Source organism: Leptonychotes weddellii, chromosome 2 (assembly GCF_054177405.1).
Source record: "Leptonychotes weddellii isolate Sample4059 chromosome 2, ASM5417740v2, whole genome shotgun sequence".
Lineage (NCBI taxonomy): Eukaryota > Metazoa > Chordata > Mammalia > Carnivora > Phocidae > Leptonychotes > Leptonychotes weddellii.
The window spans coordinates 61,954,690-61,971,579 of NC_138370.1; the positions used below are offsets into that span (position 1 = coordinate 61,954,690).

General features: G+C 38.2%; 1 protein-coding gene across 1 annotated transcript in view; it reads left to right on the forward strand.

The window, feature by feature from the left end:
- Positions 1-16,890, forward strand: part of DCHS2 (dachsous cadherin-related 2) — a 146,314-nt gene that overhangs the window by 19,203 nt on the left and 110,221 nt on the right. Inside the window, 1 exon segment of the mRNA XM_081813108.1 lies at positions 12,896-13,087. Coding sequence (XP_081669234.1) covers positions 12,896-13,087 — 192 coding nt within the window.

Consider the following 16,890-nt stretch of genomic DNA (forward strand, 5'->3'; position numbering starts at 1 on the left):
TGGCTGCATAATATTCCATTATGTATATATACCACATCTTCTTTATCCATTCATCTGTCGATGGACATCTTGGCTCTTTCCACAGTTTGGCTATTGTGGACATTGCTGCTATAAACATCGGGGTGCACGTACCCCTTCGGATCCCTACATTTTACCATATGATCCAGCAATTGCACTACTGGGCATTTACCCCAAAGATACATTTTTCTTTTTGTGATAATTTAGCTTTACTATAGGAACGGAATATAGAGGCAGCAATGAATGCCCCTAAAACCAGCTCAAATACAGGATCTCAAATGAGCCCCTGATAAGCACTGGACTGAAGTTACTTCAAAGTTACTTTCTTGGGCCCAAAGTGCTAACTGTTTTCCTAACTAAAGATTTCTCCTTATGCTTAGATCAGGGGTTGACAAATGACGGCACATGGGCCAGACCCAGGCTGTTGTCTGTTTTGGTGGTATCCATGAGCTGAGAATGATCTTTAGAGTTTTAAATGATTGAGAGAGAGAGAGAGAAATGATATTTCATAACTGAGAGTTATATGAAATTCTAATTTTGGTGTTTATACATAAAAGTTTATTAGAAAAAAGCCATTCATTTACATACTGTCTATGGCTCTTTTGTGCTAAAGTAGCAGAGTTGAATACTTGGAACAGAGGCCTGATGACCTGCAAAGCCTAAACTATTTATTATCTACCCCTTTACCAAACAGTTTGTAGAATCCTGCTTCTGAAGTCAGTGATGCCCTAGACCTTGTGACTCTTCTGTATCTGCCCTTGGTGGGTTTGCAAGAATGAGGTACCAGAGGCTGTCCTCACAGACAGCTGAACAAAGGGATGGCAAATACTTATCGAACGCAATTTTTTTTTTTTAGTTTAGCAGTTTTGATGCTCCCCTTCTTTTTCATAATATTGTTACCATGAAACTAACTTTATGAAAATGTGGACCAAAAAAATGAATGGAGTGAAAACAAAAATCACTTATTCCCCATGTTACGTTACTTCATGTTTGGCTTATTTTCATTTATTTATTATTTAACTTCAGCTTTATTGAGGTATAATTGACATATAAAATTGTAAGATATCTAAAATGTATACCATGGTGATTTGGTATCCATGCACATCGTGGGAAAACTCCCCCCATCTAGCTCATGAACACACCCACCACCTCACATATTTATTCCCTTCCCCCTTTTTTAAAATTTTTTTTAAAAGACTTTATTTATTTATTTGACAGAGAGAGACAGAGCACAAGCAGGGGGAGTGGCAGCAGGAGAGGGAGAAGCAGGCTCCCCACTGAGCAGGGAGTCCGAAATGGGGCTCGATCTCAGGACCCTGGGATTATGACCTGAGCTGAAGGCAGACACTTAACGACTGAGGCACCCAGGCACCCCCCCTTCCCCTTTTCTTGATGAGAAGATTTAGTTCTAGTCTCTTAGCAAATTTCAGTTATACAATATAGTGTTATAAACTATAGTCACCGTATTTGACATTAGATCCCCAAACCTTATTCAGTTTATAGCTGAAACTTTGTACCTTTTTACCATCCTCTCCCTATCTTTCTACCCCTGCTCCAGCCCCTGGCAAGCAATTTGCTACCCTCTGTTTCTATGAGTTTGACTCTTTTTTAAGATTCTATATATAAGTGATACCATGCAGTATTTGTTTTTGTCTGACTTATCTCACTTAGCATAATGCCTTCAAGGTCCATCCATGTTGTGGCATGTGGTGGGATTTCCTTCTCTCATGACTGAATAATATACCACTGAATATATATACCACATCTTTTTTATCCATTCATCTGTTGATAGACACTTAGGTTGTTTGCATATTTTGGCTATTGTGAAGAATGCTGCAATGAACATGGGAGTGCAGGTATCTCTTCAAGGTACTGATTACATTCTCTTTGGATATATACTCCAGAAGTGGGATTTCTGGATCATACAGAAGTTCTATTTTTAATTTTTTTTAAGAATCTCCATACTGTTTTCCATAGTGGCTGTACCAGTTTGCTTTCCTACCAACAGTGGGTGAGGGTCCCCTTCTCTCCATATCCTTGCCACCACTTCTCATTTCTTGTCTTTTGATAGCAATTCTAACAGGTATTACCTAAAGGTGATTTGGATATGCATTACCCTGATGATTAGTGATGTTGAGCACCTGCAAGAAGTGGCTGTTGGCCATCTGTAAGTCGTTTTTGGAAAAATGTTTATTTAGATCCTCCTTTTTTTTTTTTTTTTTTGGTATTGAGTTGTATGAGGTTTTTTCTTTTCTAATATATTTTGGATATTAACCTCTTATCAGATGAATGATTTGCAAATATTTTCTCCCATTCCGTAGGTTGCCTTTTCATTTTGTTGATGGTTGCCTTTCCTGCGCAGGAGCTTATTAGCCTGATCTAGTCCCACTTGTTTATTTTTGCTTTTGTTGCCTTTTGGTGTCACACCCTAAAAATCTTGGCAAGCAAGACCAATGCAAAGGAGCTGACCCACTATGTTTTTTTCTAGGATTTTATGGTTGTAGGTCTTATGTGCAAGTCTTTAATCCATTTTGAGTTGATTTTTGTGTGTGGTGTAAGAGAGTGGTCCAGTTTCCCTCTTTTGCCTATATGGCTGTCCAGTTCTTCCAGCACCGTTTATTGAAGAGACTTTTCCCATTATGTATTCTTGGCTCCTTTGTCGCAAATTATTTGACCATATATGTGTGGGTTTATTTCTGGGCTCTCTGTCCTTTTTCATTTATCTATGTGTTTTTAATGGCAGTACCTGCTGTTTTGATTACTACAGCTTTGTAATATAGTTTGAAATCAGGACGTGTGATGCCTCCAGCTTTGTTTTTCTTTCTTAAGATGGCTTTGGCTATTCAGAGTCTTTTGTGGTCACCTGCCAATTTTAGGATTGCTTGTTCTATTTCTGTGACAAATGCCATTGGGATTAAATTGTATATGTAGCTTGCTTTGGGCAGTATGGACATTTTAACAATATTAATTCTTCCAACCCATGAGCATGGAATATCTTTCCATTTGTTTCTGTCTTCTTCAATTTCTTTCATCAGTGTTTTATGGTTTTCAATATACAGGTATTTTACCTCCTTGGGTAAATATATTCCTAGGTATTTTATTCTTTTTGATGCCCTTGTAAATGAAGTTGTTTTCTTAATTTCTGTTTCTGATAGTTCATTATTACCATATAGAAGCACAACAGATTTTTGTATATGGATTTTATATCCTGCAGCTTTACTGAATTCATTTATTAGTTCTAACAATTTTTTTTTTTTGGTAGGCTCTTTGGATTTTTTCTATATAATATCATGTCATCTGCAGATAGAGACAGTTTTACTTCTTCTTCCTTTTTGATTTGATGCCTCTTATTTCTTTTACTTGCCTACTTTCTCTAAGACTTCCAGTAATATGTTGAATAAAAGTGGCAAGAGTGGGCATCCTTGTCTTGTTTCTGATCTTAGAGGAAAGCTCTCAGCTTTTCATCATTGACTATTATGTTAGCTGTGGGCATATCCTATGTGGCCTTTATTATGTTGAGGTACATTCCCTCTACACCCACTTTGTTGAGAGTTTTTATAATGAATGATGTTGAACTGTGTCAAATGCTTTTTCTGTATCTATTGAGAAGATCATATGATTTTCATACTTCATTTTGTTAATGTAGTATATCACATTGATTGATTTTCAGATGTTTAACCATTCTTGTATCCTTGGAATAAATCCCACTTTATCATGGTGTATGATCCTTTTAATGTACTATTGAATTTGGTTTGCTAATATTTTGTTGGGGATTTTTGCATCTATGTTCATTAGAGATATTGGCCTAAAATTTTCTTTTCTTGTAATGTCCTTGGCTTAGCCTTGCAAAATGGAGTTTGGAAGTGTTCCCAGCTCTGGCTTATTTATTTCCTTTTAGTTTTTATTCTGTATGTTGGATACTTTTTGCAGAAATGGGATATCACATATAACTTTTAAGTTGACTTTTTTCCGTTTTTACTAAATATTTGTCTTTAAATACACAATTTTCATGGCTACATTGTATTCTACCTTTGGAAGAATTATAACTTATTTAACAACTCTTATTGTTGGACATTTGGGTTCTAGAATAAATAATACTACATTATATGTCTTTCATACAAATAGCTGTCTACATATATTTTTAGAAATATATTAACTGGGTCAAAAGAGATGAGTATTTTTAAGTTTGGGAGAATGTTTACCATATGCATATGGTAGGAACAAAATTACTTCCCAGATAGGCTTAAAAATGACTGCATATTTATTTCATCCTTGTCCCACTTAATGCATTATTTTAATGGTTGCCAATATTTTAAAAGCATTATTTTAATTTTCATTTATTTCATGACTAGTAGAGTTGTACCTCTTAAATATATATTATTTTTCTGTGACTTGTTTGTCCTTGTCCTTTACCCATTTTTCTTTTATAATGGAAAGTCAGTATTATTTTTAAAGGCCTATTTCCATACTAAGGACATTAGCTTTTGTGTATATACTATGCATGTATATGTGTGTATATTTATAACACAGATATCATACCTAATTCACCCTAAATTTTTTTGTGTATGGTATTTTTGACATAATGGAATTTTAAATGGTTATGTAGTCATTATATTGATTTTCTCCTTTGTGATTTTTGTCCATCTGTTTTAGTTTTGTAATCCTTTTTTGCTCTGAAATTTCTCTCCAATATAAGCATCAGCCAAATATTCCCCTATATTTTTTGTGTGCTTTAAACGATTTCATTATTTACATTTCACATATCTGTGTAGAATTTACTTTCATGTGAGGTTATTATCAAACTTGATTTTCCCCCCTGTACTTCGCCAATTTTTCTAGCAACTTATGTGGATAAACCTACATTCCTCAGTGGTTTATGATGTTTCCTTTGTAATATAAAAATAATTTAGGTTTACCAGATTCTCTTTCAGGTCTTACTTTTGTGTTCTATTGATCTGTCTGCCAATTCTTTTTTTAGATCACACTGTTTTAATTGTTTATTTGTAATACCTCATAGGACAAGTTACCCCTCACTCCTCCCATTGATCTCCTTTTACAAAATTTCCTTTGGTTACTTTTTTGGAGGAGGGTGGGGCAAAGAGTAGTAGGATTAGTGCTTTCTTAATCCCATTCTTCAATCAAGGCAATAAAAACATGTTATTAGAAGAGTAGGGTGTTTTTTTTTCCTGTAACTTGAAAATAGATATTCAGTTTATTCATCTAACAGCTCTATCAACTTCTCTGAAAATACGTTTTAAAAGGTGAAAAAAAGTACAGTTCTGTTTCCAACCTCTGAATAGTTCCACATGTCTTAAAGAAAATAGTTTTTTTTTTTCCTTTGCCAGTTTTAGCATTTTGGATTTTATTCTATGATGATATAGCTTGGTTAATAGATTGTGTTTTAGGCATTAAAAAATATTCCTCAATGAGAGCTTGATGGGAGTTATGAAATATCTTGTTAGTTGCTGTTGTTGAGTTTTTACTCCATAATCATAAACTCAACTCTGCAATCCAGCAAGACTTGGAGTGGGATAAGGAAAAATGGAACCCAAAGAAGAACAGTGTGAACGCAAAGATCATAGGAATTTATAAGCAGACAGGGATGAGGGGTGCTCTCCTGAGCAACAGAAGAAATGGCCTGGTGGTTAAAATAAAATGCAAGTCAAATTTACTGGTTGTCCATGCTGGGCGATGGTGATCTTCCTTCTGGTCTTAAAATTCCTAGACCCAAAGTGTTCCATGGTTTCTACAGTATTCATGCACTCTTTTTCACTTTGCCAAAGATCATGGGCTTGCCATCTAACCGTACAGTACTGACATTCTTGGGAACCACTTATACTGGGCCTAGGACAAGGTGCTGGGACCTGTATAACTGAGGGTGAATTGTCATCATCAAATTTCTCCCTTAGATGGACTTGTTGCCAATGCCATTATGGCATGTGAAGTCTCCATCCTGCCACATAAACCCCCTCATAATTTTTTAAAAACAGGAATCTTTATAACAAAATCCCTTCTTCCCAATGCTCAGAACATGAAAGTTTTCTGCTGTTTTTGAGAGTTTGTCTAGAAACAGCTCTCAGGAGATGTGGCCAAAGGGCTCATTGGCGATGGTGATGTCAAAGAACGTGGTGGAGTTGAGCGTGGCTGCCTGGTGTGGTGTGGCCCCGGGAGGTGGTGATGGTGTCTGCAAAGCTATCTTTTTTTTTTTTTTTAAAGATTTTATTTATTTGACAGAGAGATACATAGTGAGAGGGGAACACAAGTAGGGGGAGTGGGGGAGGGAGAAGCAGGCTTCCCGTTGAGCAGGGAGCCCGAAGTGGGGCTCAATCCCAGGACCCGGGATCATGACCTGAGCCAAAGGCAGACACTTAACAACTGAGCCATACAGGTGCCCCTCTGCAAAACTATCTTATTCTTGTTCTTTATTTCTTTTTTATTTTAATTCTAGTTTAGTTAATAAACAGTGTTATATTAGTTTCAGGTGTACGATGTAGTGATTCAACAATTCTATACATTATCAGTGCTCCTCCATGTTAAGTGTACTCTTCATCCCCTTCACCTGTTTCATCCATTCCCCCACTCACCTCCCTTCTGGTAACCACCAGTTTGTTCTCTATAATTAAGAGTCTAGGGGCGCCTGGGTGGCTCAGTTGGTTAAGCGACTGCCTTCGGCTCAGGTCATGATCCTGGAGTCCCAGGATCGAGTCCCGCATCAGGCTTCCTGCTCGGCAGGGAGTCTGCTTCTCCCTCTGACCCTCCTCCCTCTCATATGCTCTCTCTCTCTCTCATTCTCACTCTCTCAAATAAATAAATAAAATCTTTAAAAAAAAAGAGTCTGTTTTATGGCCTGACTTTTTTTTTCTTTGTTTTGTTTCTTAAATCTACATATGAGTGAATTCATACGGTATTTATCTTTCTCTGACTGACTTATTTCACTTAGCATTATACTCTGTAGATCCAGCCATGTTGTTGTAAATGGCAAGATTTCATTCTTTTTTCACATTTTTTTTTTATCCATTTATCCATTGATGGACACTTGGGCTGCTTCCATAATTTGGCTATTGTAAATACTGCTGCAATAAACATAGCGGTGTATGTATCTTCTTGAATTAGTGTTTTTGTATTCTTTGGGTAAATATCCAGTAGTGGAATTACTGAATGATATGGTAATTCTATTTTTAGTTTATTGAGGAACCCCCATACTGTTTTCCACAGGAGCTGCACCAGTTTGCATTCCCACCAACAGTGCATAAGGATTCCTTTTTCTCCACCTCCTTGCCAACCCTGGTTGTTTTTTGTTTGTTTGTTTGTTTGATTTCAGTCATTCTGACAGGTGTGAGGTGATATCTCATTGTGGTTTTGTTTTGTATATCTCTGATGATGAGTGATGTTGAGAATCTTTTCATTCTTGTTCTTATGAGTTGTTTTCCCAAGGTCAAAATAGGGAGAATAATCATGAAAACTAGTTCTAAAACATGCTTGCATTTTATGGACAATATTAGAGTGATTCATTCATGCAACAGATATTTACGGCATCCTCACTATGAGCCAGGCACTAGCATCATGGGTGCTGGACATATACCAAGGAGCAAAATAAGGGCAATACTTGCTCCGGAGATTCAATTCCAGTAGGAGATATAAACAAATAAATAAAAATATAAAATGCAGTGTAAAATAGAGGTAAGTGCTCTGAAGATAAACAAAGCAAGGTGAAAGGAAAGATTATGGCAGGAATGAGGATGACCACTCTTGGGTAGTGTGATTAAGAAAGGTCTCTGTGATTAGGTGGCCTTTGCAGAGACTTGAAAGAGATGAGGAAGCAAGTTATACAAGCTGATAGGTTCTGGGACCATTGAGGAGCCCAGCATATTCAGAAAGGAGTGAGTATGTCAGAGAGTAGTGGGAGATAAGGTCAGAGAAGTAGCCAGGGTCAAATTAAAGGGTCTGATTTTACTGAGGTGATGATGAGAAGCTGTTGGAAGATTCTGAGCAGGAGAATGACATGATTTGATGTCATTTGAGTTGTATCTCTCTGGCTGCCTTTACAAAAAGTCGATGTCACTAAGGACACTGGGCGAATAGCAGATTTGGGTGGTAGGTATGAAGAGTTCTGTTTGGACAGGCCCCACTGGAAGTGCCTATTAGCCACCTGAGAGGTGATGTCTAATTGGTAGCAGGATGATGCATGAGTCTGGAGCACCAAAGATAGCAATATTGGAAGAACATATGTTGGTTTAGCACTGTGGTCCTGGGTCAGATCACTCAGGAGTATATTGATTTCTAGGGCTTCTGTAACAAATAACCATCAATTCTCTGGCTTACAACAACAAAAATTGTTGTTACTCATAATTCTGGAGGCTAGAAGTCCAGAGTCCTGCAGGGCCTTTCTCACTCCCTTTGACTCATCTAGCCTCTAAGGCTTGTTGGTGTTCCCTGGTTTGTGACCCCCCACTCTAATCTCTGCCTCTCTCTTCTAAGGGCACTTGTTTTGGGATTAATGGCTCATCTGGATAATCCATGACAAGCTGCTTTCAAAATCCTTAACCTAACGATGTTTTACAATATAAGGCAATATTCACTCTTTTATCATGTAAGGCAATATCCACAGGTTCCAGGGATTAGGACATGGAGCTGTCTTTTGGGGGCACCATTCACTCATCACAGGCAATGGAGTGTGGATTGAAAAGAGAAGTGGTCTCAAGACTAAGCTGTGGGGCACGAGAGCATTCGGAAGCAGGGAAGAGAACTTGGAGCCAGTGAAGGAAACTGAAAGGAGGTCAGTGAGGTGTATGAGGAGCAGGAGAGTTGGAACGTGAAGTGTTTCAATAAGGAGACAATTTGCATATGGAAAGCTGCTGAGGTGTGTAGAAAATAAGGATTGAGCCTTGATGTTAGATTTGGTAAGACAAGTCATTGGTGAACTTGCCAAAACTGTGTTCAGTGGCATTACTTGCATCTGTTGTGGTCCTCGGTGCTGAAACCAGCTCCCCCTGGAATATTATAATCCTGTTTTCATTGTGGGATCAGTGGTTGGCCAAGCACATAGAATTTAAAAAGTTATTTTGTAATTTCTTTTTCTTCCTTCTATTTGAAGTTATGTTTGTGAGTGTGTTGTGTCAATAGTTTGGTTTCTTCAAACAAACTGTTATATGCTCATGGTAGAAATTTTGGAAATTACAAAAAGAAAAAAAATTAAAATGGGTTATTGCATTTTAAATTTCATCTAAACAAGCCATTTTTTTTTGCAACCATTTTTTTCTAGGACTTTCTTGTTGAATTGCTCATTTTTTTGATTGGGCTTTGAGGCTTTTCTAGAAATGTCACTGAATTCAGTGATATGATTTCCCAGGAGTAGGTAAAGGACAATGTTACTCACAATGTGTCATCTTATGACTTAGGGTTGACTTTTGGGTTTTGAGGTACCAAAGTGAATGGCTGGGCAGGTAACCTCCCCAAAGCTGCCCAGTTGTTAAAAAGGAGACCCTCCCAGGAAAACTGAATGGGAAGAAATCAGAGAGGGATACAAACCATGAGAGACTCTGGACTGTGGGAAACAAACTGAGGGTTGCTGGAGGGGAGGGGGGTGGAGGGATGGGGAAACCAGGTGATGGGTATTAAGGAGGGCACCTGTGGTGATGAGCACTGGGTGTTATACACAACTAATGAATCGTTGAACACTACATCAAAAATCAGTGGTGTACTATATGTTCGCTAACTGAACATAATATAAATAAATAAATAAATAAATAAATAAATAATAAATGGAGACCCTCTCAAATAGAGGAGTCTGTGCTGGTGAGTGAATTGCAGATAGGTCCATTCCATTTATAGAACATCCAAACAACATGTATTCGAGAGCCAGTGTTCTCAATTTGTTTCCCCAGATGTTAATATAGGGAGGCAGTGAATTTTTTTTTTAGTTTCGGAAAGCTAATAAGGGAATTGGGTGAACCTTAATATCACATTAATATTTTCATTTTTTATAATGTCTGCATTAAATTTGTGAGAGATCAGACTAAGGGAGAACAAACTGTGACTCGAAGTAAGTTTAGAGTAAAAATCACCATATTCATCTCAGTCTAAAACAGGTAGATTGAGGGTAGGATGAGGAACACAGGGACAGCACCAAGGGTGCTGGAACGTGGCTTTTTGAGTAGATTCAGGATTAAATCGTCCTGAGATGGCCTCTGGATCCCAAAATTAGCACCATAAGATGGTGATAATAGACTCTGACCAGATGTCTCTCTTTTTTGATTTAAGCAGCTATCTCTGAAGAAAAGGTCCAGTGAGCTTACTTACTAATCACATTTCCTCTTGAAGATCTGGCAAAGCTTTCCCCATTTTCTATTATTTAAATTGCCTAAATTTTATGTATAAGTCAATGGATATTGGAAAATATAAACCTCATAAAGATGCCAAATTAATTATTGGTGTTCAAGACCAAATACTAGTAGGGAAAATATGTTGTTCTAGAATACTAGGTCAGTATTTTTAGGGAGTTGAGTAAGAAACAGGGAGGAATACATTCTTATTTTATTATTCTGAAGCTCAGAATCTGAGCTGCTGACATAAATTGAGATCAGTACTCTTATCCCATGTTTTACTTTTTCTGTTTTGCCTGCCAAAAGTCCAAATGAGAAAAAGGTCTCAAAAGTGGAAATAAGGAAACTCGTTTTATATAAGCCAAATTACTTGTTAATATGGCTATTAAAGGCCGAGAATGAGTTTTAGAATTTAGAGTTCATTATATTTATCTTCCAATCAAACCAAAATTATTGAGAATACCATATGTTTTTAGAAAACATATTTGGGCTCTTTGGGAACTCGAGGCTACTAAATCATTAACAGCTGCCAGAATGGAATAGACCAAATGTACTTGGAATTTAGTTCTTTGTAGTTGGGAAGTTTGTGGATTTCCTGGTTCAGCCCATCTGATGAGAAGAATAACTCTCAAAACATGTTAGCTGGTTGCACAGAATAAATAATATTGCCAGAGAATGTGAGATAGATGGGAGTAAAGAGAAATTTACAAGACTGTGTCATCAGTTAAAGACAAATAAAGGCAATTAAAGAGGGAAATAATAGTGCCCATTGTTGACGTTACTCAGATGCAGTGGTTCTCAGCCTGGGCACTGTTGACATTTTGGGCCAGATCATTTTGTGTTATGGGGTTTGTCCTGTGTATTATACAAAGATGAGCAGCAATTCTGTCCTCCACCCCCAGATGCCACAGCACCCTCTCCCCAGTTGTGACATGCCAAATGTCCTGGTGGGGGCAGACTTGACCCTGATTGAGAACCACTGCGCCAGACTGCCCGAAGAACCCCCAAAGTCACATCCCAGTTATACGCTCAAGATAGAATGGGATGAAGGGGAAGGCTTATTGAGAACATTGGTTGTTGAACATGTTATTGGTATGAGGTTTTATTTGGGAAGCATAATAATGAAGGGTATAACTCCTTCATGTATACTTTACCGATAAAAAGTAAATCACTTTTTTTCCAGCCTAGAGTTAAACGCTGTCCAACTGCCTGGATTTGAGTCCCAGTTTTGATACTTTTTAGCTATGTGATCTTTGGCAAGTTACTTAAGCTCTCTGAGCCTGACTTTTTTTTTTTTTTTTAAGATTTTATTTATTTATTTGACAGAGAGAGGGAACACAAGCAGGGGGAGTGGGAGAGGGAGAAGCAGGCCTCCCGCAGAGCAGGGAGCCCGAAGCGGGGCTCGATCCCAGGACCCTGGGATCATGACCTGAGCTGAAGGCAGACGCTTAACGACTGAGCCACCCAGGCGCCCCTGAGCCTGACTTTTCTTGTCTGTAAAATGGAGTTCATTACAGGTTATAAGTATAAATCTGTAAGTATACTTATAGTTCTTTTTCCTTTTTTTCTTCCCTTTTTTTGATTAATCTTCCCTTAAGGTTCTTCTTTTATTTTAAGTGTTATATAGATATTTGCTGTTACTATTAGTTGGGTTAACAAATCAAGAGAGCTATACCAGGCCTATGAGCTCAAAATGTTTTGAGTTCAATATAGACTGTTGTCTTTCTCACTGTGTATTCCCACAGTTAGTATAAATAAATTGCCTTCATAATTCTAGTTACTTCATCTTTTCTACCAGGCACAGGACCACTGCTAACATAAGCAGTATTTATGGTCAAAGAAAAAGGTGTCCTTACCTCTGGGCACTTACAGCTCCATGTCAGTGTTGGCAAGCAGAGCATGGGCTGGATTTCATTTCCATGCCCCCACTGGGCAAGGTGCCTCGGTGCAGTGGTCAGTGAGCATGACTGTGCAGGGTCCTGATGGGGGCATTATTCCTGCAAGGAAACCTGGCTTAGATACTCAAATCTCCTACTCCAGGGTGAATCGTGTCAACTGGATTGGGTTACTAGTAATCATGCCACTTACTGCCTTGATTTCTCTGCCCTCCCATGCTGCTCTGAAGGGTGGAGGTGGAGTGTTGAGCCCAACACTTGAAAAGCTTGGGTATGAGAGGGAATCCACAGATAATGCTGTCAAACTGTTAACATGGGGATGTTTTTAAAGCCTTGAAGTTGGATGAGATCACTTAGGCATGGTGAGAGGAATAAGAAGACAAAGGGCCGAGGGCTGAGCCTCGGGGAACTCAAACTTTCAAGATCACATGAAAGTATAGGAACAGGCAAAGGAAACTGAGGAGAACTCAGACAAGGAGGAGGAAAAGTGAGGGTGAGCTGTCACAGAAGGTAAAAGAGAGTGAAAACCAAAGCCTATACTTTGTGAATGAATGGCTATAGGGATACCTCGGTTGTACAAATCATGATAGTAATTCATGACCAACTGAAAAGTAATGTTAACATTTCCATTTCCTTACCAACCACCCTCTTGTCTCGTAGGTTAAAGCTTCTGATGCAGATGCAGGACTCTATGGCTTTGTGGAGTATTCTCTTTATGATGGATTCCAAAGCTATGACGTGTCTCCAGCATTCCAGATTGACCCACATGATGGGCGAATCTGTGTTTCTCAAGATATCGATAGGGAAAGGGATCCCGCAACCTATGATCTCTTGGTGAAAGCTAAGGATGGGGTAAGTGTTCATGTATGAAATCTCAAACATACTCAACAGTGAACCACTGTCTACATATCAGAGAGTACCAGTGATTATCAATTAGCCAATCTTGTCTCACAAATCACTACCTCTTTCTTTTGCAAATAACAGACATTATATATCATTTCATCCATAAATAGTTCAATAATATCTATAACAGATAATTACTTTTTAAAAGCATGACTACATGGGGCACCTGGGTGGCTCAGTCGGTTAAGCGTCTGCCTTTGACTCAGGTCATGATCCTGGGGTCCCGGGATTAAGCCCCACATCGGGCTCTCTGCTCAGCGGGGAGCCTGCTTTTCCCTCTCCCTCTGCCTGCCACTCTGCCTACTTGTGCTCTCTCTCTGTGTCTCTGTCAAATAAATAAATAAAATCTTTAAAAAAATAAAACATGACTACAATAAATTAACGATAATTCTTTAATAATATCTAATATCCAGTCCATTTAAAATTTTCTGGATTATCTAAAAATGTCTTTTAAAAGGTTACTTATTTGACTTAAGATCCAAATGAGTTCAAAATTGATTTGATTGCAGTATCCCTTCAGTTTCAGTCCATAACAGTCAGCTCCCCGCTCTCCTCCCTAACCTACCTTACCTTTTCTCTGATGGTGTTTGTTTTTGGAAGAAATCAAATTATTTGCCCTGTAAATGTTCCACCTTCTGAATGTGGCTGATTACATCCTTGGGATTCATTTAATGTCTTCTTTTATCATATTTCCTATGAACTGACATTCTGAGCCAGAAGCCGGATTAGTTTTGGATTCATTTAGGTGGTGCTGCGTGCTTCTTACTCTATCGCCAGACACATGCCATTATTCCATTACAGGGTGCAATGTGGTGGATGTTGAATTTTGTTATTCCTTTTGCATTTATTATCTGGAATTCTTCAAATAAGAATGTTCTCTCATCAACTATTTGATTATCCTGGAATACAATTCATAGAGGAGAGGCAGGATAATGCTTGATTAGTTCTATTTTATCTGTTTTTAGAATAACAAGTTGGTGCATTTACTGTCTCCAAAGGGTGTGGATGATTTTTTTTTTTTTAAAGATTTTATTTATAGAGCACAAGCAGGGAAGGGGGAGGGGAGGTGCGTGCAGAGAGAAAGAAAATCTCTTTCTCCCTGCTGAGAGTGGAGCCTAACATAGGGCTTGATTCCATGACCTTGAGATCTTGACCTGATCCGAAATCAAGAGCCAGATGCTTAACCGACTGAGCAACCCAGGCCCCAAGCATTTCTATTGAGTATGTATTTAGGAGTGGAATCGCTAGATCTTAAGAAAGCCAAACAACTTTTCAAATGGTTGTACAAATTTATACTCCCACCAGAAGGGTATGAGAATTTCATTTGCTCCACATCCTCCCAACAATTGGTATTTAATGTCTTTTTAATTATAGCAATTCTGGTACCTAGTCAGTGGTGTATCACATTGGGGTTTTACTTTGCATTTCCTTGATGACTAATGAACTGAGCACTGTTTCATACGCTTATTGGCTGTTTGTAGAACTGATTTTGTGAAGTGTCTGTTCAATTCTTTACCCATTTTCTATTGTATTACTGGGTTCCTTTCTTGTCGATTTGTATGAATTCTTATATTTTTGGCATTCAAGTCCTTTGTTGTATATACTTATTGTGTGTATCTTTTTCCCTTCTGTGGCTTGCCTTTTTACTCCCTTAAGGATGTCTTTTGAGGAACAGAAGTTGTTGATTCTAATAAAGCTTAGTTTATTAATTTGCTTACCTTTACAGCAAATTTAGAAGTATTTGCTATCCTTCTTAGAAGTAATTGCTTACCTTAGAGACATGAGGTGCCACCTTACATTTCCTTCTGAAAACTTTTTTATTTAACCTTTCATACTCATTTTTTCAATCTAGTGGGAGGAAGGCTTGTTATTTATTTTTTTCTAATATAGATACTGAGGTAGCCATTCTTTCATGCTTACACTAGAGTATCACTTTTGTCCTAAATCACGTGCTGATGTACGTGTATGTCTATTTCTGGACACCCTATTTTTGACCTATTTGTCTACTATTGTACGAGCACCATACTCTCTTAATTGTTTAAGCTCTATAATAGGTCACGATATTGTATATTCTTTTCGCTTTGTCCTTCATTTTCAAGACTGCCTTGGCTATTCCTGGCTATTCCATTTACATTTCCAAGTACATTTTAGAAACAGCTTGTTCAATTTTCATTTCTTCTTCTTTTTTTTTTAAATTTATTTGACAGAGAGAGAGAGCACAAGTAGGTAGAGAGGCAGGCAGAGGGAGAGGGAGAAGCAGGCTCTCCGCTGAGCAGGGGGCCGGACGTGGGGCTCGATCCCAGGACCCTGGGATCATGACCTGAGCTGAAGGCAGCTGCTTAACTGACTGAGCCACCCGGGTGCCCCTCAATTTTCATTTCGTTACAGCAAAGATAACTTATTATATACACACTATTCTGCATTTTTATTTTTTCATTTAATTTATTTTGGAGATTTTCCTTGTTTCTTTTTTATCTGCTTACTACTCCTTTGTTGGGTACAGCTAACACCTCTCTGTCTAATCCTTTTTGAAAGTAATAGGCAGATCTACCTACTTAAGTCATGAGTTGTTGGGGAAAATGAATCTAAATATATTTACTACAAGTAAGCATGTAGAAACTACCATGAAAATGAAGTCATTTATATTTGATAAAATTAGCATGATTTGATTAGATTTTATCAACCCCTGACTATGTGGTTTTAGGAATTCTTGCTTCTTTGTAAGAAAAGATGTAAGAAACAAAAATAGGAATAAACAGAAGAATTTAGGTTAATTCAAATTACATGATTATTAAAGCTCAATATATACACACACACAAATATTAATGCAAGACTTCAAAAATATATATATTTTTTAGAGAGAGTGTGTGTCCGTGCACATATGCCTGAGCAAACTGGGGGGAGGGGCAGAAGGAGAGAGAGAGAGAGAATCTTAAGCAGGCTCCACGCTCAGCATGGAGCCCAACGTGGGGCTTGATTCCATGACCCTGAGATCACGACCTGAGCCGAAATCAAGAGTCAGACACTTAACCGACTGAACCACCCAGGTGCCCCCCAGAAATATATTCTTAATAGATTTTGAGACAATTGTAAAAGCCCATCCTAGAAGTGAATAACCAGTTTAAATCCAATTCTGAGTAGTTGAATATCTGTTTCTAATTAGTTGGTTTCAGATGATCTTGTAAAAGTGTATACAGAAATTATCTTAGGGGCGCCTGGGTGGCTCAGTCGTTAAGCGTCTGCCTTCGGCTCAGGTCATGATCCCGGGGTCCTGGGATGGAGCCCTGCGTCGGGCTTCCTGCTCAGCGGGAAGCCTGCTTCTCCCTCTCCCACTCCCCCTGCTTGTGTTCCCTCTCTCGCTGTGTCTCTCTCTGTCAAATAAATAAATAAAATCTTTAAAAAAAAAAAAAAAGAAATTATTACCGGAAATTTTTTATTCCCCCAAAGCAGTGCAATTAATTAGAATTATTGGCAGTGGAATAAAAAAATCAACCCAGATATTTAATTTAAACCTCCTTGCCTTTGTCCATTTTCATTGGGAACCTACTCTACACAAGTTGTGAAGAATGCTTCCCCTTCCCCTCAGCTTACCGGACTCTATTGCAATGTTCAAGTGCATCTTTAGCCGCACCATCTCTCCACAACTCTGCCAGACTGAACAAAAGGGATGCATTTTTTTATTTCCCAGCCAAAAGATATTTTATTTTAAAGATAATCAAGAAAGTTTATACAAACAGACTGTGGCAGCTTTT